Below are 26,455 nucleotides of genomic sequence, written 5' to 3'. Positions count from 1 at the left end.
CAGCCTCTTCTCTGTGATGCCCAGAGACAGGACAAGAGGCAATGGACACAACCAAGCTGCAGGGAGGCTGCATTTAGAGAGAGGAAGGTATCGCTTTCTGGTGAGGGTGGTTGAGCACTGACATGGCCAAGTTTGCCAGAGGGGTTGTGGAGTCTCCATCCATGAAGGCAGTGAAAATCAACTGGGCCACACCCTGAAAAACCTGCTGTGGTTGACCCTGGGTTTAGCAAAGAGTTGGACTAGATGATGAACAGAGGTTGCTTCCAGCCTTAGCTCTAATGTGACTCTTTGCATGTAAGCCCTGGGCTAGGGAGGCTGTGCGCAGAGAGGTTGCTAGTGGGTACATTTTCTGTGTTGGTGGTGACTGTGCAACTAGTTTGCTGTTTGATTGCTAAGCAGGAACCCCTCAGAAGGGAAGAGCCCTTCTTCTGAAGAAACTGCCAATATCTGCAGCTGCCTTAGTTAAGCCAGGCAGTTGTGGATCCTGGGGCTTAGGGGGAGGTTGAGCTGAAGTGTCCTGTACTAAGTCAAGAGTGTTGCCTTGTTCTAGGTTTGGCCATGCCTGTATTTCTGTAGACCTTCTGAGTCAGGCTGAGAGACTGAGGAGGCTATTGAGGTCTTGGGTGAGCAGTTGCTGACTGAGTGATGATTTGTTTTGTGTTTATTATTATTATTATTATTATTATTTTTATTTTTATTATTCCATCCTCCTCTTGTTAGAAAAGCTTTCTTCTCTTCTCATGAACATTTCTGCTAAATTTCAGAGGTGTCTGCACCCTCCTCTACCCTTGAGGAGGTCCTCTTGTCTCCTGCTTTTGTGCTATATTCTCAGTGCCTTAGCTTGTTGTGAATCTGGTGTTGTGTGCAAGGGTCCTTCCCATGGTTAAGCTTGGACATCAGCAAATGTTTGACTTTGTCTCTTTGGTACCCTGAGCAGATCACTTGCCACGCTGTTGCTTGCACCGAGACAGTGCGGATTGCTCAGCTGGTAGCACGGCAGAGGAGTTCCAAAAGGAAAGTGGGGCGACAAGTCAACTGCCAGATGAGGCTGAAGAACACAACTCCTGTCACGTTAGTAGGTAAGATGTGGCAAGCTGTGGAAGGGCTGCCTACATCAAATGCATGTGTAGTTGCTGTGGCAAAAAGTCTTTGGAGCAAGCAGTGCTGTTTGCCACCAGTTTTGTGGGCCTTCTGAAGAGTAGTTGTTGTGGCAGAGTGTTACTGTTGAGATTAGGTGTGCTTAGACGCTAAGGTGTGTGCGGAAGCCCTTTTCAGAGGTGTACCTGAACTGTAAATGCGGAATGTCCTTGAAAGACAACTGGCTTCACTTGTGAATGTGATGGCTCCCACCATCAAAGCAATGCAGTATTTGGATGAGTTGTGTAGCTGTGCGTTTGCAGGTGTTCAGAGGAGGAACAAGAAGGACAAAACAAGATGAAGTCCCCCTTCACTGCATTCAGTGTTTACATTGTTTTAGCAACTGCTGTTGGGGGTTGCTAGTGCCTGTTCTTTGCAGCTCTCTACCCTTTTACGGCCATGGCAGTGTATTTCCAAAGCCTTGGGGACTATCTTTCCTTATGTTCCTGTGCTGTTGTGTTGGTGGTGGTGTCCAGGCCTTGTACGAGCCACGCCTGATATTGGTTTTTTGTCAAAGGAACCAAGAAGAACGGGTGTGACAACTATGTCTCTTGCCCATGGGGCATTTCACAGGTGCTAGTTCCAACTGGAGTGCACAACTCAGCCCAGTGCACAGCACTGCATAGAGGAGTCCTTTAATACTTGAGGAATCCTGCCAAGTAATAGGTGTGTGCAGAATAGGCAGTACTGCCTGCATAGTCCCAACAGTGCTGCTAGTCTCCCAAGGAGGGATGGGGAGCTGGGAGGGGGAGCAGGTGCCAGTGAAGGTATGTAGCACTTGGGAAAAGATAAGTTGAAGGTCATCATCACTGTGCATTATGTAGGAGGTGGGTGTTCTCCTGCTGGGGAGTTTTTCTCTTTCCCTCTTCTTTGTCCCTGTTTCTCTCCTTACTTTTCCACAGGCCACTTTTCACTGTTAGTTGCTGTATACCATCAGGTACGGACCACCCAAATAAATCTTTGTGTGTCTGTGACACTGTCTCAGGTTTCCTCCTGCCCTATTGTCTTTACATGCCTGCTTCATCCCTAGCAGCGCTGGAATATGGGAGCAGCCTGGCAGAAGGCAAGCAGGCAATTCCTTGCAGTTCTGGCTGGAGCTGCATGTACTGGGGAGGCTGGTGACGCTCCTGCAGTGACCTCCTTCCCTCTTTGTTCCTGAATGTGCCTGGGAAAATGGGGTAGCTGCCAAGGTGGCTTCTGGGAGAGGGAAGAGGAGCTGCGGCCAGTTTTGTTGTTACCCTGAAAGCAGTAGCTCTGGGAATGCAAAGAGTGTCCCTGGACAACCCACGCTGTCAGCTTTCACTGAAAAGAAGCTGGAGACTCCTTGTCTGACCTTATGGTTGCTGCTGCCACCTTTTATACAGATTGAAGCTCATATATGTCATTGATTTGCTTTTATTTTTGAGCAAGCCCTGCTGTGCCAGGGATTGGAAATGCCTGCTCTGTGTTGGGGCTGGGACAGGGGGTCCTTTGTGCCATCTAAGGAGAGAGACAGGCCCTACGCAGGGTAGGGAAGGCAGGCTAGCGACTTTGGGTTTCTCCAGAAGGGTATCTCAGTAGGAGAGACAAGGGGTAATGGATACAAGTTGAAACACAGGCAGTTCCATCTCCATGTGAGGAAGAACTTCTTTACTCTGACAGCGCCCAAGGACAGGCTGCCCAGAGAGGTTGTGGAGTCTCCTTCTCTGGAGATCTTTTAAACCCGCCTGGATGCCACCCTGTCCCATGTGCTCTGAGTGTCCCTGCTGGAGCAGAGGGTTGGACTAGATGATCTCCAGAGGTCCCTTCCAACCTCAACCATTCTGTGATTCTGTGATCTTCCTGGCTAGGGGCCTTTGGAATTTGCTGGTTGCACAAGTTTTACTTTTGCAGTAGAACTGCTTGTCTACTGTTGCTCAAACGCTCCTGAGCAACACTGGCCTTTTCACCATCTTAAAGATGGACCCTGTCCTCTCATCGATGTCTGAAATGACCTACAGAGCTATGGCTTACATGATGGGATACCTCTCCTGCAGGAAGGATGGTTCCAGATTTCCACTCCTGCTGGTTTGGCCTGTCCCAGGGAGAACTCAGCCACTTTTCCCCACTGGTCACTGCTTGGAGCTGCTGTGTCGCTTGAGCTCTGTGCTGATCAAGGTGACCATCCCACTTCAACAGTCAGTAGTTCTGCAGCTTCTTTGCTAAGGGGTGAGCTGTCTTATCACGAAGGGAAGCAACTGCCTTTCCCAGGCAAGCCCTGCTGCTTGTGTCTCTGAAGTGACAGTGGACTATGCAGTAGGTAGTGAGTTTCTCTGCTGCTGAAAGGAAGGTATCCAGCTCTCTTGTTGAGCTCTGGACTGGCATATCAAGCTTAAAACTCAGGAGCCTTTGTTCTGCACACATTCCACTACAACCTCTCTGTGTCTCTCCGATATTCTCTGTCCTGAAGCTTTTGGTTTTTCTTGCTCTCCAGTTACATACTAGCAGTGCTCCCTAAACTGATGACTCGTGCTAGTTTAATGAAAATGATTGTAAACCCATTATTCAACCATATTGCACAAAAGTTGGTCTGGTACAATAAGCAGATAAATGGCACATAAAGGACAGTGTGCTGTGTTCCTTTGTAGGTGTTAGTTGGTGACTTCCGTTGTGTGGTGGGAATTTAGAAGGACAATTGTCCAGGAATTGCCTCAGGAAGGTGGAGTTAACTTGAATCCACTACCATCCTGAAAAACCTGCCGCTATTGGGTTTCCACGGGTGGTAATGTGCAGCCCGGAAAATGAGCTTTAACCAGGACTTACTTTGGTATCTCACAGACTGCATGGTTTATCATGGCTGTGATGGAGCCACAGGGTCTTGTCTGTCTCGCTCTGGTGCTGTGTGGAGATAGGAACTATGGTTTTGCTGGTGCTTGGGTGTTGTGACATCAGGCTGTTGTGAAGACATTAAAACTTGTGTCTGAAAATGTCCTTCCTAAATCTGTTTGCCAAGGTATGGATACCCTAGAGGGAGCTGTGTGCTGTGCTTGAAAAGTTTGGGTTGGGTGGAGGAATTTTTTGTGTCAACAGAGTGGGACAGCATTACTGACAGCTTCATCTGCAAACTCTTTAGGAAAGCCAAAAGGAACTTTGCGACAACCCAGGTTTATGAGCAGCCCAGAAGAATGCAGCAAGAGGCCTGTCCCTCGCCTGCAAAGAGGAAGAGGCACGGCCTTCGGAGTGGTGAAACCCACTATAGAGAATACCCTGCCTGCCTTGTCCCCGTCTGCTGGAAGTGGAGCACCTAAAGAGATTCCCATGCAGAGGCATGTCACTGTGATAAACAGGTCAGTGCGCATGTGTGTGCGAGACACCCACTGGAACACAACACGGACAGGTGAGATTGTGGCAGGGCTCAGGAAGCAGGTAGGTAAATGTTGCAGCTGTTCGAGGCTCCCTCTGTCCTCTTTTGTATGAGTGCTGCTTTGAGGCTTGGAGAGCAGGAAGGGTTTGGGGCTCTGCTGCCTTTGGCTCATCACAGAGACGTCCAGTGCAGGAGGATCTCGTGGACTGCCTGGAGGCCTTGCTGCTGCCATCGAGCTGGGCAGTGTGGGTGGAGGAGTGTGTGGGAGCAGTGTCCCGCTGGGCTGGATGGCCTTTCCGTAGCAAGAGCGAGTCCCTGTGCTCACTGCTTACAGGCTTTGTGTGCTGCTAACGCTCACCTGTCAGTACTGTGCCTGTGGACACGTGGGTGCAGGGGGTCGCTCTTTGCAAAACCAATCTGCAGGTGCTAGGGGGAGCAGGAGGGCCATTCTTTTCCTTCTTAGGTGCTGCCAGAGCCTTCCCCATGTTTCTGGCCTGCTGGCCCCCTCCTGACGAACACTCTGTGCAAAGTGCTGAACAGGGGTGCCCAAAGCAGCGTGACAAGCACAGCGCTCGCAGCCCTGGAGCGCGTCGGGGTCCCGCTGCTGTTGCTGCCACGGGCCGTTCTGCTGGGCCAGCATCGCCCGCGGGCTCCCGGCCGCTGCGAGCGGCCCTAATCCGCGCGGCTCAGGCGGCTGCTGCCCCATCGCTTCTCTTTGTGCGGCGCCGCTTTGTGTCCCTGCGGAGGCTCCCCGGCCGCGATTGTGTCGCTAATCCCGGGCCGGGCCCGGGCTCGGGCTGCGGCCCCGAGCGGGAGGCAGCCTAATCCTGCGGCGGAGCCTCTTGTTGTGGCGCTGACGGGCGGCACGGAGAAAGGGCGAGAGCCTTCGGTGCTCGCTGGCTGCTGCTGGTGCCGCATGTGGGTGTGGGAAAGGCCCAGAGGTGCGCACGTGTCTCTCCCCGTTTTGTGTACCATGGTTGCTTGGTGTGGTTTCCTGTTTCTCTTCATTTGTCTTCAGAAGTGTGGCTTCTCTGAAAGGCCTCATGCCTGTGGTGGACAGGCAGAGCAAAATGCTGTTTCGACTCTGTTCGCTAGGTCTGTGCAAGGCCCAAAAGCCTGCAGCAATTCTTAAAAACTTAACTGGGTGAGTGGCTGCCTTCTGTGGACTCCAAGCAAGCCTGCAGCTTCTGGTGTTGTTCTTGGTGTTCCCCCTGCACACTGCCCTCAGCTTGTTTCGGAGAGCAGTGTCCTGCTTTGATTTCCAGGGCTCAGGCATGTTGTGCCCCTATGATCAGTCCCACTTGGTCCTGTTCACAGGGTGCTGCTGGAGAAGTATTTACATTGTAGGGGATCATCCCATGTCCCTGCCCTGTCCAGGGATGGTGTGCCATGCTTGTGCCATTTCCCTGTGTGCATTTCCCAGCCCAGCCACTTCGAGAGTTCGTAGCAAAGCCTGTGAGTGCTGCCCCAGGTGCCATTGGGTTCTCCTGCTCTCATGGCAGATGGCAGCTGTTTATCGTGGCAGGGCATCTTCAGACCTCGGTGCTCCTTGGTGCTCGAGCTGGCTGTGCAGACTCTGCAGCAAGTTTGCACATACCATTGTGTTTGGAGTCTGCCTGCCACCTCTGCAGTGGCCCTCGAAGCTCTGTGGTGCTTTGCTGTGAGGGGGCAGACTATTTCTGCTATGTGCCTTGTCGCAGGAGAACAGGGAGGTGCTGAGGGTACCTGCAGTCGGACCAGGCTGCCCTACCCTGCTGCCCTTCCTGGCTTTGCAGGTGGCATCACAGCGCCTGAGAGGCTGCCTCTTCTATAGACAGTTGCCTGCCTTTACACAGCTACTGCCTTTATCCTAAGCCTTTTTCCTCACAAGAATCTTGTTGGCAGGCTGAACAAGAAACCCCCTGTTGATCTGTTTTGCTGCTGCTTACAAATTTGTCTTTCAAGCCAGGACAGTGTCAGTTGTGATCTCATGCAAAAGGCCAGCTACAAGTATGTAGAATGCATTTTATTTTATTTTATGCCACACTGTTTTATGCCATCCACACCTGGAGTGCTGTGTCCAGCTCTGGGCTCACAATTACAGGAGGAACATGGAGCTACTGGAGAGAGTCCTGGGCAGGACTGCGAAGATAGGGAGGGCCCTGGAGCAGCTCTCCTGTGAGGAGAGGCTGAAAGAGCTAGGACTGCTCAGCCTGGAGCAGAGAGGACTGAGAGGGATCTTAGCCAGTGTGTGCAAACACCCTCAGGGAGAGTGACAAGAGGCTGGACCAGGCTCTTGTCAGTGGCGGCCAGCAACAGGCACAAACTGAACCCAAGGTAGTTCTGCCTGAATTTGAGAAAAAAACCTCTTGACTGTGAGGGTGACAGAGCACCGGGGAAGGTTGCACAGAGAGCTTGTGTGGTCTCCTCTGGAGATGTTCAGAACCCACCTGGACACAGTGCTGTGCAAGGTGCTGACCCTGCTTGTGCAGGATTTGGACTAGATCATATCCAGAGGCCCATTCCTACCTCAACCACGTTGTGATTCTGTGATTCATGCCATTTTAAACCATACCATTCCAATGCTTTTTATACTATTGCATTGCACCTTGACCCCTTTCATTCCATTTTATAACCTGCCATTGCATTTTATACTCTAACAGTATATACCCTTCCATTACATTTTAGGCTATTCCATTGCATTTTATGTCCTTCCATTTTACAGCATTGCAATTTTATTTTTTCCATTCATTCTGGTTTTATACCAATTCATTTTATAGCATTTTATTCCACTTATACTGTTCTGTGTTAGACCTCTGCTCTCTTCCATCTCATTTTAGCTTCAGATTTTATAACATTCTGTTTCGTATGAGTACGTTCACTTTTTAACAATTCCATTCCATACTATTTTGTACCATACCAGTCCATTTTATAATATGCCATTTCATACAAATCCATTTTATGCTGTTTCATTCCATTTTATACCATTCCACTTTATAATTTCCATTTTATACCTTTTTACCTTTCCATTGCATTTTACACCATTCCTTTTTATACCATTTGATTCTGTTATGTGCCCTTCCTTTTCATTCCGATACATTTTATACCGTTCCATTTTATTCCACGCAAATCTGGTTTATACCATTCCATTTTCTTTTTTATGCAGTTGCGTTCCTTTTATACCATTCAATACTGTCCTCTTCCATTTTATATTTTATACCATTATATATTACATTTTATATGCTGCCATTTTATACCATTCAATTTCATGATTTTTCTCCCTTCTGCAGACTTGCCTTCTGTTTTTTTACCATTCAATTTCATTATATGTTTCCACTTAATTCCATTCTATTTTATAGTCTTCCATTTTATATTAATTCTTTTTAGAGCATACCATTTTTCTTTCCATTTAATACCATTGAAGTGCCATTTTATGCCACTCCACTTTATACCATTCCTTTTTATAACATTCCATTCCTGTCTGTATTTCATTTTACAGAATTATATATATCATATTATTTTGCAGTTTCATTTATTATCATTTATTTTTTTCATTTTTAATATAATTTCATGATTTCATATCAGTTCATTTTCCTTTCACATAAAAATCATATCTTTTTCTAACATTTAGTATAATTTAATACCATTTTATTTATAATTACATATTTCATATCATTTCATATTTCATATCATTTCATGTATTACTTTATAGAATTTTCTGATTTATTTCATATTGTTTTATATTGTCATTTTCATGTCATTATTTTGTATTATTCTACATAATTTAATTTTATATCCTTTTAAATCTTTTCATTTTATATTATTGTGTTTCTTTTTTCATGCCATTTCATATCATTTCATTTAATATTGTTTCATTTTCTATACTTAAATTTTGTGTCATATCATTTTATATCATGTTTTTAGCACATCTTTTTTATATCGTAGCACCATTTTGTGTCATTTACTGTCATATTATTTCATATTTTTAATTTAATATAATTCTTTATATTTCATTATGCCACACTTCCTATAATTTTGTATATCACAGAATCATAATAGTTGGAAAATACGTTTAAGATCAAGTCCAACATAACCGATCACCACCATATATCATTTCATACTGCTTTCATATCATTTTGTTTCATCTTCTTTTGTACCATATTTCATATCACATCATTTTTATCCTATATCCTATTTCAAATTGTTTTATATTATTAATATAATCTCATTATATTTTATATCGTTTTATATAATATTATTTCATATAATTTCATATAATTTGCATCATATGTATATCATTTATGTATCATTTTATAGCATTTCATATCACATTGTCATTTATAATTTATCTTTTCAAATAATTTTATATTGTTTCATAGCCTTTCATGTAATTTCGTAGCATTTTGTTAAATCATAAGCTACAAAATGATAATCTCATTTTATATAATTGCATATAACTTTATATCATATGATATAATTTTATATAATACCATTTAATATAACTTCATATATAATATCATACAATTCTATATCATTTTATATAATACTGTTTTATACCAGATAGCTTTATATAATATCTTTTCATTTTATATAATTTAATATAATAGTTTCACGTCACATTTCATGTCACGTCACATTTCATGTCATTTTATATACAATTTTATAGCCTTGTGTATCAGATTTTTGTATAACTTTATAGCATTGGTTTATGTTGTATAAGTGTGTATGATTTTAGTTTATATTTTTATTTATCTTCATTTTATATGATTTCATATAATTTTATTACATTACATTTCATATCATTTTATATCCCATATCATTTTATATCTTACCATTTTATATTTTAGGTATTTTTTTTCTTAATTTTAAAAATTTATATATTTTAATCCTGTCAGCAAATGGAATGGTAGTTTGAGCCTAGGAGTCTCAGAATGTGAGAGGGGGCATAGATGGGTATTTGCCTACCAGCAGGTTGTCATTGTGTGTCTTCCCACACAACATGCCTTGTTCTGTGGGCGTTGCTGTGGATCGGCAAGGCCACAGAGGGCAGGAAAGATCTTGCTCGTAATGTGAGTATCAGAAATTTTCCCTTGTGGAAAGTGGCAGCATGGATGCAAACAGGCTGAACTGCTTCCTAATTCCCCTGTTTGGAGCAGCAGCCAGCACTGGCAAACTCTGCTGCTGGAGTTGCCTTTCAGCCCTTGTCAGAGCTGCACTAGATGTGTCAGCCTCGCCAAGGTTGGTGCCTGCGTGATGGCTGCCTTGCCTTCCCTCTGAAGCACTGCGCTGCGTAGAGCAGCCCAACTAGCTGTTCAGCTGCAGCTCTGCACAGGGGCCCTGTGGGCTGTGTGTCTGCTCAGGTGTTCCTGATGTGCCCTCCTGCAGATGTTGGCTGCTGCAGCTGGGAGGGCTCTCCAGCAGCTGGGGAACAAAAGGCCTTCCACAGATGGAGATTTCCATGTCTGTGTGCCAGGGAGAACATTGTTGGCCCTGCTGCTCTCTAACTCCATGCCAGTCCATCTTTAGAGAAATAAAATGTCGACTAGACTCCACATCAACATGCAGCATGTCACAGGATTCTTGGCCCTTTGCAGGGCTTGAATCTTGGCTATAGCACCTGCTCTGTTCCTTGGGAAGCAGGTAAGCTATGGGAAGCAGCAGGAAGCTCCAGAGAGATCCCATGATGTCTCTGAGGAGGGAGAAGATCCCAAATGAAATTCGCTTTCATTTCTTGGCACATGGGTAGCAACAGTCCTCTATTCCAGGCCTCCTTTCTGACACATTCCCAAAGACATGGTAAGAGGAGGTAACAGCTGCCCTTCTTCTGGCTCCTCGGTAAATCTTCTCAGGTTAAGAAGGGAGGTGACTGCAGGTGTTTGGCTGTTGCCAGAAAGACAGGCTTGATTCTAGACTTTCCTTCAAGCGTTAGTGCAGATCACTGAAACCTTGCTTGTTGCCACAGGCTTTCTTTGCAGTTGGATTATCCATATCACTCAGTGTGGCTTTTAGTGGTGCTTATTATCTGGTAGTGCTGAGGGCCAGTATGCTACTGTTCCCTATTGCGAGGCGGCAGCAACACGATAGTGTCTGAGGTAACTGAGTACATGAGTAGATGTAGCAGTGGTGATAGTGTTCTTGGAGTCTGTTTCCCCTGAGGGACCTGCTTCCTCCCATGGGTGTTTAGCTTGGAATTGCCCACTGTGGTAAATATATGTACGGAGACATGCTTGAAGGAGAAAGGGATCAGACTTTTCTTGTGACTGTTTGGACAGACCTTACATCCTTTCTGTGAAGGACACTGTGCTGCCCCCTTGCAGGGGGCCCTTAGTTGTGCCTGGAAGGTAGAAGGATTTCTGTGATGCTGCCAATGTGTTGAAGAGCCTCTTCACATGCACTGTGAGCATGAGATGTGAATGAGTTAGTGCAATACAGCAGTGGATGTGCTACTGTTGGTCCTCCTGTGTTTGGCATGAGTGACCTTTGCCTTAGTCTTGTACCACATATATTTTCCAGATGTAGTTTTATTTGGTCCACTGCTTAGCACTACTAGGGCATCCTCTGTGGCTTAGGGAAGTTGTTGTCCTGGACTAGCAGTGCCTTGTGCCTTTTCTGAAGACAGAGATACTACTTTTGGTTCAAAGGACACCTCACTGCTGATTGCAGAGTGGTCATGCTCTCTTATGGGAATAGCAGAAAAGTAGGGGAGAAGAGATTCTATCAAATCTGTAGGATGTTGCTTAGATGTGTTTTGAATATGCGAGGCCATTTTCCTGTTTGTTGTTGTGCTGTGTCAGTGTGAATAAATGCAGGGCTGTGTTAGTGGTGTGTGTGTGTGTCTTGGATTCCTGTTGCTGTTAATACTAATCACAGTGTAATAGTTGACAGTGTAATAGTGTCCTGACATCAGTATGTGCAAAACGCCAAAGTGTTTAGTAATTATAGAGAGTTCACCACTTACAAGAGATCAGATGGAAAAATCCTTCTTCCTCCAGCTAAATGAATGTGGAATGTATTTTAAGCATAGATCTTGTAAACAAATTGAATCGTATTTAGAGCCTAGGAGCTGCGTTAAAGCAATTTTCTTTTTTCTTTCAGACCTGAGAAGAGACTGACTATTCCACCACGGTTTCAGAAGGAGCTGCAGGTTCACCTATCCAGAAAATCTTCTGTGGATCTGAATGGTAAATTTTCCTGTAAAGAGGTATTTTTGTCCATATTGCTGATGTCGTATTAGATGTTCTACTAAATAGAACCCAGCTCGACTCAGTTTGAATGAAGATTGTTTTGAGTGAGAACCAAATTCTGTGAATGAGCTTGCTTACTCTGAAGTCATGGCCCATGGGGAAACCTACATAGCTGCTTGTCTGCCTCTATCAGTCTTTAAGAAAATTCCTTTTGCAGTAAATGTCAAAGCCAATTTTATAGAGAGCGTGAGTAGTTTAGTAATGGAGGGATTGTGCTTGACTTGACTGGGAGGGTCAGTGACTGTGATCTGATCAAGAATGATGAAATCCATGCTGGTTTTCGGGAGCAAGCTGTCACATGAATGCAAGCACACAAACACACTTTTGCGGAAAACCTTCTGCCTATTTGCTTCCTATAAGTTAAGCATTTGAGAGCTTGTCAAATGACGTCACCTCTTTTGAGCCAGGCAGAGCTGTGAAACAATAGGTCTGATAGCAAATACACTTATCTGCGAGGACAAAGGAGTAGTGATTAGGAAGCAGGTGAGCTAGTGGTATGAAAGTCCCATTTGCCTTTCTCCAGCATGAATTGTGTAGAAGTAACATGGACAGTTACATGCTTCCTTCCTTGCTTTGTTGGAGAGGTTTTCTGGACTGCAGTAGCAAGAGTAAGCAGACTAAATCCTTGGTGTATTTTGGTATATTCTCTGAGCTGAGAAAAATATTCTCTGATGTTTTGCTGCAGCTTTGCTCTTGTGCTTGTACTCAAGGAAGCTGTCTTGTGTATCTCTTTTGATGTTGCTTTAGTTTAGCCTCTCAGCATCAGAGGGCTTTCCTCATCTCTTCAGGTGTTTGACGTAGCATGACTGAGGGTTTTGGTGTTTCTGCATTGTCTGCCAGGATCATTTCTGAGGAAGCACTAGCAACTCCTGATGAAAATAACTGTAGTGGTGAAAACTCAGCTGAAGATCAGCAGTTTGCTAAATTTATGAGGCTTCTATGTCTCTTTTCAATAGGAGGTATTTGAAAAGGTTCTGCTGTGCAGAAGGAAAGCATTGTTATAGAGTTGGTGTTACACCGCCAGCAATCATGTTTCACTTTTTGGCATGAGTGCCTTCAACTGTCTTTCTCCTTGCTGTTGAGATGACTGTTTCCTTCAAGGCTCTGTGTGTTTCTGTTTAAACAGATAACTTGAATACATCTGTTCAGGAGACACATAGTGGCTCTTCTGCTCCTCACACTAGTGAAGTTCAAAGTCGTATTAAGGAGATTCTGACAAGGTACAGCAATGGCATCTGGCTGTCAAAATTGCCTCAGATTTACCAGCAAATGTACCAGGAGGAACTTAGCACAGCAGTGCTTCGTCAGCTAGAATATTGGCCTCATGTGTGCACAGTAAGTATTTAATGTCTTTTTTTTTTTGGTGAAGTTCAGATTCCTGAGTGTTTATTTGCCATATGTTGTTTCAGGTACTTCTACATTTTCTTTCAGGATTTATAGCAATGACAAATTGAAACAATACCTTTGAAACAACACCCAAAAAGTCCTTTTGAATAGGGTGGTTTTGCTTTGGGGCGGAAGAGTTGGCTTCTGTGACCTCCTGGAGTGAATGCTCAGTACTGCTAAGCTGCCACCTTTGTCTGACTCTTAACACTGATGGTTCGACCAGGTGCTGATGACCCTTCCCCACTATGCCATGTTTTTTTTTTTTTTTTTTCTGCCTTGGTTCGATGCTTTTCAATGTTGGTGGGTGTTTTCCTCTTGAATCCTAAGCTACCGGTAATCCTGGTCTTAGCAGTCTTAGGTCTGACTGTCACTTTATATTTCTGTAGACTTTTGCACAACTCTTTCTCACATCAATCGGTCAAGGTTACAGAACTCCACTGTGTGTGTGTTAGGCTTGTGATGCATTAGCAGATGAATGTTAAGTGTGATAATGCTGGGGGGAAAGGAGACTATAGCTCAGGCCTTCCTGCCTCCTACTGAGAACTGTTATTTTTTTTGATAATCAGAGGCATCCTCTTGTTCTTCATGTTCGGGTCTAGTGTCAGGCTGGAGGTTCAGTTACATCTGTATCTTGTGAGTTGCCTGGGTTAAGGTTCATCAGTCACAAAGCTTCTACCTTCAGTCCAGTGTTTTTTCTTGTCACTGTGATTCATTCATGGTCCATGCCGCTTTACAGCAAGGCTTTGTTCACATAACAGTCATTATTAACAAACACTTTTAACTTAATGAATATTTGTCAATTCAAGACAGCAGAAATACTGAAGTAGTGAGATTCTTCGCCTACCTGAAATGACTTGTAAAGAAACTTAAGATACAAAACTTGAAATACAAAAAAAATATGATTTGTTACGAAGGTTACAAACAAAAAGTTTGTTATGAAAGATGAGCTCCTGTGTTATGCAGAGAGCAAGCTGTTCAAGATTACTTAATTTGTACAGGAAGCCTTAGTCTTACCTTTTTCTTAGGCAATATTTCAAACCAAATGCCAGTTTTTGGGAATCACTGTCCATTTGCTTATCTGTTGGGTCCATCTCTTCCATGTAGCAAGTAAAGAAATTCATTTTTAGCATAAATAAACAATCATGGAATCATGTATTGTACAACAGCAACCAAAACCACCAGTTTTCTTCTCAGTCAGTCGTATTGCAGAGAACTGTTAACAAGCCTGTTAACAGTTGTATAGCCTTCGTATATGAAGTCTACCATATATTGCATGTATATGATATAAGGAGAAGCATATACATGTTTATGTAAAACGTGTGTGCACGTATATATGTATATATATATATAAATGCCTATTCAGCTTTATTCTTGTGATCTGCAAATAAACAGCTCTTTAGGTCCTATGAAATGCCCTAGGGCAGACTTTACTCTTTAGTATTAGTAAAGATGGTTCCATTCCTAAACTCCTTGGGCTTGGTGTGCTATGTAAATAGAGAAGGTTTGCTGGCCTCTAAGGAGTAGGAAAAATGTGTGGTTTTCTCTCAGCATCTCCTTAAAGAGCCAGCACATACTCTAATTGAATACATGATGATAAATAGTAGTTTAATTACAAACCAGGAAACAATAAACCCTGTAACATTTTTTTCAGTATCACTGAACTTCGGGCCTTTGCCATGGACAACATCAATTGTAAACCACATGACTAAACTTTCCTCTGGAAGGAAGGACTTTCGTTTTTAACTTTTAGAAAATGGCTATTTCTGTATTCAGGTTACAATCACCAGTAACAAATTTTTCAACTAGAGAGCTAAAGTCCCCATAAAGTATCACAAATTATACGATGAGCGTCTTACTTTCAGCCCCCATTTTTCAGTAATCTGGAGGGAAAAATCTACTGCTAATGATTCATCCAACTATTTTTTTCTTTTAGAATCTTATACCTTCCTGTTTTGATGATTTTTGTGTTGTCTTTCTCACAGCTTTTCTCACAACTTTGTAATTTCCTTTAGAATTCTGAGTCAAATTACGTAGCTCTGTTTGGGCTTAGCCTTGGATCCTTGTGTTTGAATCACCTGGAATCCTCAGCTGAATAACTGAGAAAGTACAATATGGAAGTGTTTAGAAAAAAGGGATTATAGGCTTCTAAAAAAAAAAAAAGTTCATTGTTTCCAAAAGTCAAAAATGAGACCAAAATTTAACAGTAAATGCATACTTATCTTTTGTTGCGTGCCATAGTTTCTTTTTGAAGTCGAAAGGCAGTTATAAACTACCTTAGTGAATGTGTGCTTTTAGGGCTTTTCTTTACATTTGCTTAGGTCTCCCATCTTCATGAACTTCTCTTGGAGCCACCGAGGTTGGTTATGGAGATCCAGGAGAAAATTCAGTTCCTACATTTCTTATCAGAACTTCTACTTGAATTTCAAAAGTTCTTTCTGATCTTTCCCTGAAGATTTTAGAGCATCCTAGAGAGATGTATAACTGGATAAAAGTACAGGAATAGCATGAGACACTATAATAGCAAGGTATGATAGGAGGGACTAAAAGCTGTCTTCAAAATGCCAGGAAGTCATGATGAGGCTTGCTAAGGGGGACGTCCTGGCTGGTATAGTTGTAATTGACCTGAGAAATGGCTCAAGTACAGGGTAAGTTTGCTGATGGTACGAAATTGTTCAGGACAATGGAGAGATGAGCTTCTGAAAAATTGCAGAACTCCCAAATATCAGGTGTCTGTCCCATAAAACCACAGCTGAAGTTTAACATCAGCAGTGGTTAGGAAGGATTCAAACATATAAAAATGATGGTCTCTGTGCAGACTGTTAAACTTGGGAAATGAGGTCTTGGCACTATAATACTGTTAGGAAAATGCCAGCACAATAGAGAACGCTAGAAAAGGAACAGAGAACAAAATAGGAGACACTGCCATTGGAGAAATCCGTTGTGTAAGCATTTGTCAAATACAGCTGTGCTCCTCTCATCCCCATCCTGCACACATGGAAACTGAAACTCTCAGAGAAGCATAGCAGAGTGAATGGGTGATTGAGAATGATGACAAGGGTATGGAACAATTAATTTATGTAGATAGGAAGTGATGAAGATATTGGCTATAAAATAAGTGACGTGGAGAAGGGAAAAAGGGGGACTGATCATCTTCATGGATTCAGAAGCAACTTAATATACTCACTGAGACCAGGAAGCATCAGTTATGAATTATTTAATTCCAAAATACTTACAGACCTGAGTTGTGAAATACCTGAAATGGAAGATGCATCACTACACTTATCCTATCTCTGCCTTCCTAGACATCTGCTGCTGCTGTCAAACAATGTCAGACCAGTAAAATTTTGTTTGATCCCATACAGCTCTTCTAGTATTCTGGTTCAAGCCTGCCTATTTATAATTTCACATCTGATTCTTTGAATAACGGTGTTGGTCCTGGCTTCTTTATGATAGTGGCTTTTGTTGATGTTTGGACATCAAACCAAGAAGATAACAGTAAAATATCAGTCTCCTTGAGATGCTTGCAAGATGAAACTGTCCTCTGTCATCCTGCCTAACCTTTCTCGCTAGATTCTCTCTTTCAGTTAGAAGACAGAGCCAGTGGCAGCAATATTTAATTGACAGAGAGGATGTTGTCTTCTCTGGGCTTTTAATTGTGACAATAGCTGCCTTAGCTTTTCTGTCTTTCCACAAGCTTCTTTAGAAGCTTGCCTAGAAGCTTGTTTTCCCCAAGAAAAAGAAGCTTTTCTAAAGAAGCTTGTGGAAAAATAAGCTCAGTGTTAAGAATTGTGCTGTGTATTTTTAAAACAAATATTTGCTTTTTCTCGTGATATGCTATTGGCCCTGACTATCTACTAGTGTGATAATCTATTGTCATCAGATGCCAGTTTAAACTCTGGTTATGAAGCTTCCTCAGTTTGTTGTCTTCCTTCTTTTTTAATAAAAAATGCATAAAAAATGTGCAATATCTGAGCGTATTCTTCAGTGAACTTGATAACCTTGCTGTCGAATAACTGGCTGATGTTCATGCATATGCTTCTTAGACTGGCTTACTTATTTTAAGCTGGAGATTTTGCCCAGAAAGGGAAAACTTACTGTGCTTTGCTTTGCCTGTCTAACTTCCAGCACATGCTTGACAGTACTTCTTGCAGGGAAAGAACAGGAAAATTGTGGATAAAAGAAAAAAGGGAGAGTTCACTTTTATTTTTTCTTTATCAATTGAACCTTATTAATCTTATTAATTAATTAGTCTTATAAAGCCTTTGACTTTACTATCAAGGAATATTCACAACTTTTATAAAATTCATGTGATAAGAAAAATTCCAAGGAAATAATGACAGAAAAGGGGGGAAAAAAAACTTCTCCTAAGTCTCCATCACTGGGCTGTATCTTCTCCCCAAATGAACCTGATATTATGCCCTACTTGGTCTGGCAGCTGAATGCTTGCTGAGCTGTTCAGAATTAATTGCACAAGCCAACTCAGTGGAGAGAGGAGTTTCCACAGTAACCGGTTGTATTCCTTGGGCTTCTTTAGTTCTGTCAGTCGTTAATTCCCGGAAAGGCATTTCTATACCATGATTCAGCCGTGTGATACAAAAGCCATTATTTCAGATAAATCTATTTGAGATATTATAATATACAGTGTGTGTTTACGAGCTGAGGCTTGCTTTGAATTTGGAGTATAAACTGAAGAGAGATCGTGGCTGGGAGCACGAATGACTGACAGGCTGCAGAATTTTACGCTAGCTGTACACCCTGGCTCTTGCACATGAGTGCTAACACTGTTAGCATTACGGTAGGTCTTTTTCTTTGCCTTGCTCACTCAAGTGGTCACTGGTCTGATGCTTCAGGTGGCCTTTTATTGGCTACTAAACATAAAGCCACTGGTTGCTGCGGGTGGAGTTCATGGCACAAGTGTTCTGGCTAGACATGCCCTGTGTGTACAGTTTGTATCTGCCTATAAGGATTCAGAACAAAAGGAAGTATAGAAGTAGACCTAGATGTGACATATGTTTTAATGCTACAGTAAATATGGAAGCAACGAGGACTAGAATTAAGCTTCAGAGTTGTTGCAGCATCTGAAATGTGTTATAACAGACCTGAGATTTTGGAGGGCAAATCTTAGATGATGATAACTGAAATTCAAAACTGAACCAGTTCACCAAACACAGCACAATTATATGGTTTGGTGAAGCCCTATTGGACTAGGGCCTGAAAATGCTGCAGTAGATCCCAAGGATATATACCATGCCTGAGTGATAAAAGGGTTTTTCACAACCTTGTAGGGGAAGTTCCTGCAGCTCCTAAATTCTAAAGAGTTTTTAATGAGTGAGAGTTCCTAAGAGTAAGAAGTTACCACCCTTTCTATGGAGAAGGAAATACTGTTTGTGCAGGGTTAGGTGTTTGCTTGCTGTTTTTTCCTAATATTACAATGTGAAACACATGAACTGTCACCCAGAGCTGGCTGCTTTAAATATGAATGGTAGTCATCTGTCCATCTGAATGGAAAAATTGTAGGATAAGGAAGACAGATTTTATTTCTGTACAGTAGCGGATTCTGACTAAGAAAAGATGCTGCCAGACAGAGTTATGGATGCAGGGTAATACTGGTGAAGGTCGGAACACCTTCCTTACTGCTTGGAGCTCCAGCTTGCTAGGGACCAGTACTTCATGCATGAGAAAGGAAAGTCAGGTGGGGATAAGAGCTGTGTTTGCACTGAAGCACTGGCTTCAGGCGCCTGTCAGCAAGATGTATGTATATGCAGTTTTTGGCATGTATGCTCTAGTTGTCAGCTGGTGTATTGTAGTCTTAAACATGATCTGAGAGACTCTATGAATCACATTTCTGATGAATTAATCTCCCTGAATTAGTGTGAAGAGTCTAATTGTTGTATCTTAGAGCAGTCTTTAAAGCCCTGTAATCAGTCATCTTCTACAGCTGCTACTAAACACCTCTATCTCTCGATATGTATATGTGAAAAGAAAGGAACCGACTCCTCCCTTTCGTGTTGCTTAGATTACAGTTTAGATTAGTAGATTTACTTAGATTACAGTTCATTGGTTTGCAGCATCAGTCTTTATTTTGGGACTTTTTTAAATTTAAAGCTGCATTATTTTGGGATCCTGATTCTGTTTTTTCAGAGCTGCCTGTGTTACTCTGCTTATTCTTTTTGTTGTTCAGCTCCAGGAGAAACATGCCCTTATTTTTCTTCAGTATAATATGGCTTCAATCTGTCTGGTCTTGAACAGTGTTGGCCCGGCAGTACATTCTCATAAGCTTTGTCCCTGCTCTCTAATGAAGAGGTATGTTGTACTTGCAAAGCAGGACTGTATTTATGGGCAGCACCATCCTGTATGGAATGGCAAATGGACCTCGCTAAAAACCAGGATGGGATTTGCCCTAAAGACAGGGTAGCTGATACAAAGTCTGTCACTCAAGCTAAACTATTTACAATTAAAAGAGTCTATCCCGTCGGACAAATTTGAAGATCTCTTGGCCACAGCAGTGATTGAAAGAATCTGTTGCATCTTGGCTGTTAGTTTCAATGCAAGAGGTAGTAGCCTGAGGACATCCAGCTGAGCCTGCTTACTGAAGTAAGCTGAAATAGCTTACTGAAATAGCAATGTTTTTCTGCCTCTCAGTGGCTGACACAGCATCCTGTCAGCATCCAGTCTCTTCAGAAGAGAGATTTGATGTCTATAAAACCTCAGAGCTATTATTGGAGTTAAGAGGCTTAAAGGGCTCTAAGGGTCTTCTCTCTTCAGTCTGCTGCCAGTCTCCAGGGTGCGAGGTTTAGAAGTCCCATCACTAAAACTCATTCTTCCCTTTTGCAGCGCCAATTTAGAAAGTGCTAGCCAAGAGAAAAGATGCATAAAGGTAGGCTCTTCCTTCTAGCTTTTCCAGGATAATCCACCATACATCCTACCACAGTCTGTTCATATGGATTGTGGTCCTAGTAATGTCAAGTATTTTATGGAGCTAAAGGACTAATAGTTTCCTTGGTTTGTCTTTTAAACAAATCCCAACAATCATTTTGAATATTCTTAACTTGTTTTTGTGTCTAAGATATTAATACTTGTCAAGGAGGTACTGATATCCTCTGGGCTATTTGGCTATTTTTCCAGGAGAGTGTACAGGCAAGTTACCCCTTGCAAGTATTTAGTAACTTTAAATAAACTCATTTCTTTGGTGGTGGTTGAAGGGGCACACTAAGATATCTGCTAGCAGCTGCTTCTACAGATGCTTCTTCTGGTGAAGGAAGAATGTTATTTTGTTTTGTTAATGATCTTATGATTGAAAATATCCTTGATAGCTTCCATGAATTACTGTCATAGTCACTTTTGCAGAGGCTTCTAAGTAGCTATAAAGGACATGGAAGAAGTCATGGTACTCACTGCCTTGTCTGCCTTGGTTTCTAGTCCCTCAGACCTTCTTGGTACCCAAATCTAGGAGCATTATCTGCAGGAATGAAGCATTACCCACAGTTAAAAAAGATAAAGTTGGGAAAAAATGAAGCCAGTTGGGTTTGAGAGCTGAGGGAACTAGCTGATGTCATTGCAGAGCCATTTGCTAGTACTTTCCAGGATTGTGAAAAGTGGAACATGCTGGGGAACCTAGTTCCTGAGGCCTGAAAAAAATCACTTACTTGCAGCCCTGGGAAGATTCCAGAAGCATGTGAAGGACAAGGAAGTTGAGAAAGACTGACAGATATTTGCCTAAGGGCAGTTCATGTCTGATTAGTCAGACCGCCTTCTCTGAATGAATGAGCAGTGCATGATGTTTCCTTTGATATCTTTATAAAGGTTTTTGACACATTTTCTCATAGTCTTGTTTGCATCTGAACGCTGCATGTGGATTTGATCAGGTCTGGTGGTAAACTGCCAAACTACTCCTACTGCTGCTGATGACAAACCCTCCAGGGGTTGTCATGAGCGGTATGAGGTCCGCTGGGCTGATGGTTGCTTAGGGGTATGCCTCAAGGGTTGATGCTGAGGCCGATCTGCTTAACATCTTTCTTAATAAACTGAATGAGGGCAGTCTGAGGATGATACCACATTGGGAAGAGTGAGATGCTGGAGGAGACAGCTGCTCTTCAAAGGGATATCAGCAATCTGGGTCTAGCAGGAACCTCCTGAAGTTTAGGCAAATGTCAAGTCCTGCTGGAAAGAGACTGCTAGTGGTGCATAGGGCTGAGTGGATAGCAGATCTCACTAAAGGCCTTTGGGAGTCTTTGTGGGCATCAGATCAGACTGGGATAAGCTGGGGAGCCTTTAGCTTCCATGTGGGTTGTCTTAGCAAGAGTGTGGGTAGCTGGTGGAGGAAAGGGGTTCCTTCTATTCTGTCGGTACCGCTGAGCCTGGTACATCCCAGAGTCCTGTGTCTGGTTTGGAGCTCCCCAGAACAGAACAAGGCACGTATTAACTGAAAATGCACACTGGGCAGAAGCCATCTAGGTGAACAGGGAGATCTAGAGAATACCATGTGTAAGAAAAAGTGACAAGAAATGCCTTTGTTCAGCCTAAGGAAGAGAAGACAGAGGTGAGTTCTTCCTGCTGTCACCCTTTGCTCATGGATGGGCATTGTGAATACAGAGTTCTTGGAGATGCACACTGGTAGGACAGGAGGCAGCAGATATATTGCAATACAAGGCAATTCCAGAACATTGGAGGAGCCCTTTTTTCCTCAGAAGAGTGCTTAGCCTCTGGAAGAGAAACACAGTGAAGCTGTGGGATCTGCACCCTTTGAAATCTTCCCGACTCAGCTGCGCAAGACCTGGAGCAATCTGATCTATTGGGCTCAGCTTTGAGCACATAGTTGGATCGTGTGGCCTCCAGAGGTCCCTCTAAACTTTTTTTTTTTTTTTTGCTAGTTTACTGTAGGTTCTCTGGGTTCTGCAAATCACTGGATCCTGGATTTGTCCTCCTTTCTTAACTCTGATTATATGGCAGTATCTGGAGTTAGATTCTGTTGTGGAATAACTTCTTTTGGAGGAGAAAAGCTTATTTTTATATGCATTCATAAAATGCTCTGAAAGAGCTCAGTAATTATCAAAGAAACTTAAGATAAACAGAGAACCTGACTTCACTGGCCACTGTCCTTCTCTGGCCAAACTTCATTAAGTACAAATAACAGCCTGAATACTTTTCACGTGCCTCTTTTAATGTTAGAATCCCACTTTGACTTTACGAAATAGGTTCTTCAGGTCCTGGAATCATTTTTGATTTGTTGTGGGATGTCTCTCTGCAGTAATTTCCTTGAAATACAGAATAAAATTAGGAGACATAGACCTAAGATTTTTACGCCATCTGTACTTCCCTATACTCCTCTCTACTTCTAGATTGTTTGTCAGGACAGAATTTGTGATCTTAAAAGTTAAGCTAACTATCTGAGAAGCTTATGAATTAGATGGATCTGGGGATTTCCCATCAGGTATAGGTATATCTGTAAGAAGCCACTAACCCCTTCTTTTTCTCATGCCTGCTCCCAAGAAGATTTTTATGTCATCTTGGTTTAGAGAACAGATTTGGAAAGAAACCATCTTTAAAGACTGAATACTCATGTCTGTGGATTCCTGGAGCTCAGGGTTGTTGTGTGTATATCTTTGTCGTCTGATGTCTGTGTTGATTTTTTCCTGTAGAAAAATTTACCACCGAAGTCTTGACTGATAAACTCAGGCTTTATACAGTGAATGCATGAGAACTGCAATGTATTAACTTTTTTCTTTTATCTATTATAACTACTTATTTTATACCAAGTTTGGACAGGACACATGCTGACATATATAAAGGGTGGCAGAGATATGAAGCTAAGGACTGTTTGATTACTGTATTTTTGCATCACTCTGTATAATGAAATTCATAGTCAACACGTGAGAACACACCCATGTAATCCCCGTAGGGGCATTTTTGCTGACTCTTAACTCATTGGCACATAATAATTTGTGCTGAGTGTGAAAAGGTGCATGTAAGAGAAAATACATGCTTCTTCACATGGTAGTGACCATTTCTTCTGTTTTTGAATACACTACTACTAAATGATCTTGTCTTGTCAGTATTATTTTGATAATGAGTGACCTCTAACTTTCTTATAGCAAAAAACATTTGAAGTTTCCTTTGTTTTATTCTTTCACTGTATGTTGTTAAGACAGAACCACAATGAACAATTCTAGCAAGGTTTCTAAAGTTATCCTGAATGTGAACGTCACTGTCCCAAAGGTGAGAGCTACCTCGGAGTAGCAGGTAGCTATCCATCCATTCAGTTTATTCGTTGCTGATCCAGCTCTGGAAAGGGCTTGGGTGTGATGTTTTTTGGGAAACCAAACATATCTTTACTCTGATGGAGAAATGTCAAAGTGGAGCTCTACAAACCTTAAGCTTTATTTATTGCAAGATTTGTTCTTGCTTGGGGATAATGGCGAAAGCTGTGATACTTTGATTGTCTAAGATGCGGTTAGGCTGATCTTTGCTGAAATTTTGTAACTCTAACAATGTGGAATTTTATTATGAATTTATTCTTACAGTTCTCACAAATACTGTTTTCATGGCCATGACTTCAGACTGTCCAAGAGGCTTAATTTTGGATATGGGGAAGGAGGGGAGCCCATGGACTTGAAAAGCATCTAGGTGTTAAGGGAAGTTCTGGGTGTGTGGTTCAATATGGCCTAATTAAACTTAAAATGATTCAGAATTTTCTTCCTTCATTTCAGAATTTATCAAAATAAGAGTTCCTTGTATGTGACAGCAGATGTTGTTTACAGTAGTGCCTGGCAGGTGATCTCTCATTTCTGAAGTGTACCTTTTTGCTCAGTTAACTGAGATGGAGTTTTTGTTTATAATTGTCTTGTGGAAGAGATTTTATGTCTTTCATTATTTTCAGCTTCTGATAGGAGAAAAAAAAATATGTACTTTTGGGAGCAAGTCTTAAATATTTTAGTCTGTACTGATTTAGACACATGTGTTCAGTATCCTAAATAAACAGAGGAGGAGAAGGCATGAAAAGGAATGACTACACTTCAGAAACTGCCTCAAGTTTAGTTCCCTTATTATAGCTTGCATCGAACATGTCTTACAAAATTTTATTAAAATGGTTTAGATTGGGGCATAACTGATTCTTGATTCTACTTTTTATTTTCCAAGGTGGAAAAAGTATGCACAGGTGATCATATGGATGGACTCCTTTATCCTGCTAAGAGGGTACCATCATCAGTGAAGAGTGATACAGAGCAAGGAAAAGCATCTCAAAATGTTATTTCTTCAAAAGTGGACCACTTGTTAAAACCAAGCATGGAAACCTCATCTGCTTCACTTAGCAGTGACTTCAAGCAGAAAGTTGTCAACATCTTGCTGAAGTATTCCAGTGGTCTTTGGGCTAATGCACTTCCCAAGCTGTACCAAGACACTTACCAGCAAAAATTTCCAGAGGGCGTTCTAAATAATCTAGAGTTACTCTCAGATGTATGCACAGTGGACCACATATCTGACAACCCAAAAAAGGCCATCCTCTATGCTAAACCCCCAAAACCCATTAATGAAAATCTGAATGTCCCTGAGAAAGTCCAGATGCGTGATGATGTGAAGGTTGCTGCTGAACAGCAGAACGAAGAATCCAAAGAGCAGTGTCCAGAGAACATGTCTGTCCCTCCTCTAGTCATTCCAGCAGAAGGATCGCTGTCTGTCTTGGTAGTAGAACTGAACAACACTAATGAGGTTATAATTAGGCAAGTTCTTACTTTAGAATCACTTTCTTTTTTAGCATTATTTATCAGTCTACATATTCTTTTCATAAGACTCTGCCATATCCTCTGCCAGCAGGTGAACAGGAGATTTGTGTTACTTGCTAATGCTTTTAATGAAACTTAGGAATCCTTGTCTGTGCATTTGAGCAGAAGTTTGCTGAGACTGATGAGCAGATCGGTTTTATCTTTATCTTGTCTGACAACCAAAGAAGGTTTGAAAGACATGTTAAATAACCTGTATATGCCAAGAGCATTGTTCAGATACTGCCTTGTAGCATATGCATCAAAGCCTTTTTTTGTGTGTGTGTTTTTAATTTTCTTTTTACTTCTGAAACTGACTCACCACTACCCAGTTGTGGCTTGAGAGTGTTGAGATTACATTGCAGTTTTCACTTTTTGGGTAGATGTAGCTCACTGTTGAATGAAAGCTCAAGTACTTCTTATAAGGTTTTGGTGGTGGTTAGTCTGTCCAACTTCAGAGAATACTGTTTTTACAGTCTTTTTAGAGGATTGTGGTTGCTATGTTATGTATATATTATGGTGCTGTGTCAGGAAATACCTCGATAAGCTTAATGTGATTCACTGTTGGTATAAAACATAGAAATGCCAACAATTCTTTAAAGCTATGACTTTCTGAAGAATATTTCATTCTAAATTGTTGCAAATTGACATAGATCTTAAAACAGTTTTATATCACCTGAAAAGATTAATTAAACTTTTTTTTTCTATCAGTTTTCACAGTTTCAGGTTAAGTTAGTTCACTCATTCCCAAAGATCTTGATTAGCATCTAAATAGGCTTGTGTGCAGATTACTTAGGTCGTCTAGCAATGAAACACAAACTGGTTCCTTATTACTGTTTCACAATGTTTGACACTAACTGTAAGGTTGAATTTTTTTTTCTCCTCCAGCCAACAGTAATACTTAGCCTTGGAACTTTGTTTAATTTTCGACTACAGTTTAGTTCAGAACAATTCAGTTTACTGAACTCATGAAACTGTGAAGGCGGGGAATTCTTAGAGAAAAAATAATACTTGGGGATTATGAAAGAAATTCTCATATGAGAATGTTTTCATTTTTATTTTAGGTGCTAGCACCATTTTATACTGCGCTTTTTCTCAAAGTATTTTATGTTGTGCATTTTAGTGGCCACAGGGGTAACAGCAGGGATCATGCGTATAAACTTGTTTTGTGTACTAGTCTTATAAAACTTAATTTAAGGCAAGAGCCTTTACATCTGTACTTTCACTATCCATCTTGCTTCCATATTCCCGTGCAGGTGAGACAACTGCACGGGAATATGGTGCAGCAGTACGCAGTACTTTCCTTGTCACTGTACACCTTTCAGCTCTGATGGCATTCGTAACCCGCTGCCTGCAGGGGAACACGCTCCACCTTTCTCATCTGTTATGGCTGTGATGTCAGCTCTGCCAGTTCAGCCGAGGGAATGGGATTAGGTCGCCTTCCCATTGAGACACAGGGTTGAGGGCACATGGAGCTGAGTCCCAGACCTGGGCAACAGGAAATGTACGCAGAGACCCTCCTGTCAGCTGTGGGTCTCAGAAATGGCCCCCTTGCTTTCTTAAGCCTCCCCAGAGGGGAGCCTGGGTGCATCTGGATCCAGTCTTAGTCCCAAGCTTGGTCGAGGATTTAT

At 42.1% G+C, this 26,455-nt stretch overlaps 1 protein-coding gene across 1 annotated transcript in view; it reads left to right on the top strand.

The window, feature by feature from the left end:
• TDRD7 (tudor domain containing 7) overlaps positions 1 to 26,455 on the top strand; it is a 44,251-nt gene that overhangs the window by 3,824 nt on the left and 13,972 nt on the right. Inside the window, exons 3-7 of the mRNA XM_088527905.1 lie at positions 938 to 1,079; positions 4,229 to 4,442; positions 11,534 to 11,619; positions 12,809 to 13,017; positions 24,205 to 24,785. Coding sequence (XP_088384031.1) covers positions 938 to 1,079; positions 4,229 to 4,442; positions 11,534 to 11,619; positions 12,809 to 13,017; positions 24,205 to 24,785 — 1,232 coding nt within the window. The remainder of the gene's footprint in view (positions 1 to 937; positions 1,080 to 4,228; positions 4,443 to 11,533; positions 11,620 to 12,808; positions 13,018 to 24,204; positions 24,786 to 26,455) is intronic.

Source organism: Tinamus guttatus, unplaced genomic scaffold (genome assembly GCF_059628265.1).
Source record: "Tinamus guttatus ecotype Peru unplaced genomic scaffold, ASM5962826v1 Tinamus_guttatus_pri_ptg000295l, whole genome shotgun sequence".
In the NCBI taxonomy this organism is placed as follows: Eukaryota; Metazoa; Chordata; class Aves; order Tinamiformes; family Tinamidae; genus Tinamus; species Tinamus guttatus.
The sequence above is the reverse complement of the archived record's forward strand: the minus strand, read 5'-3'. Positions and strand labels throughout refer to the sequence as shown.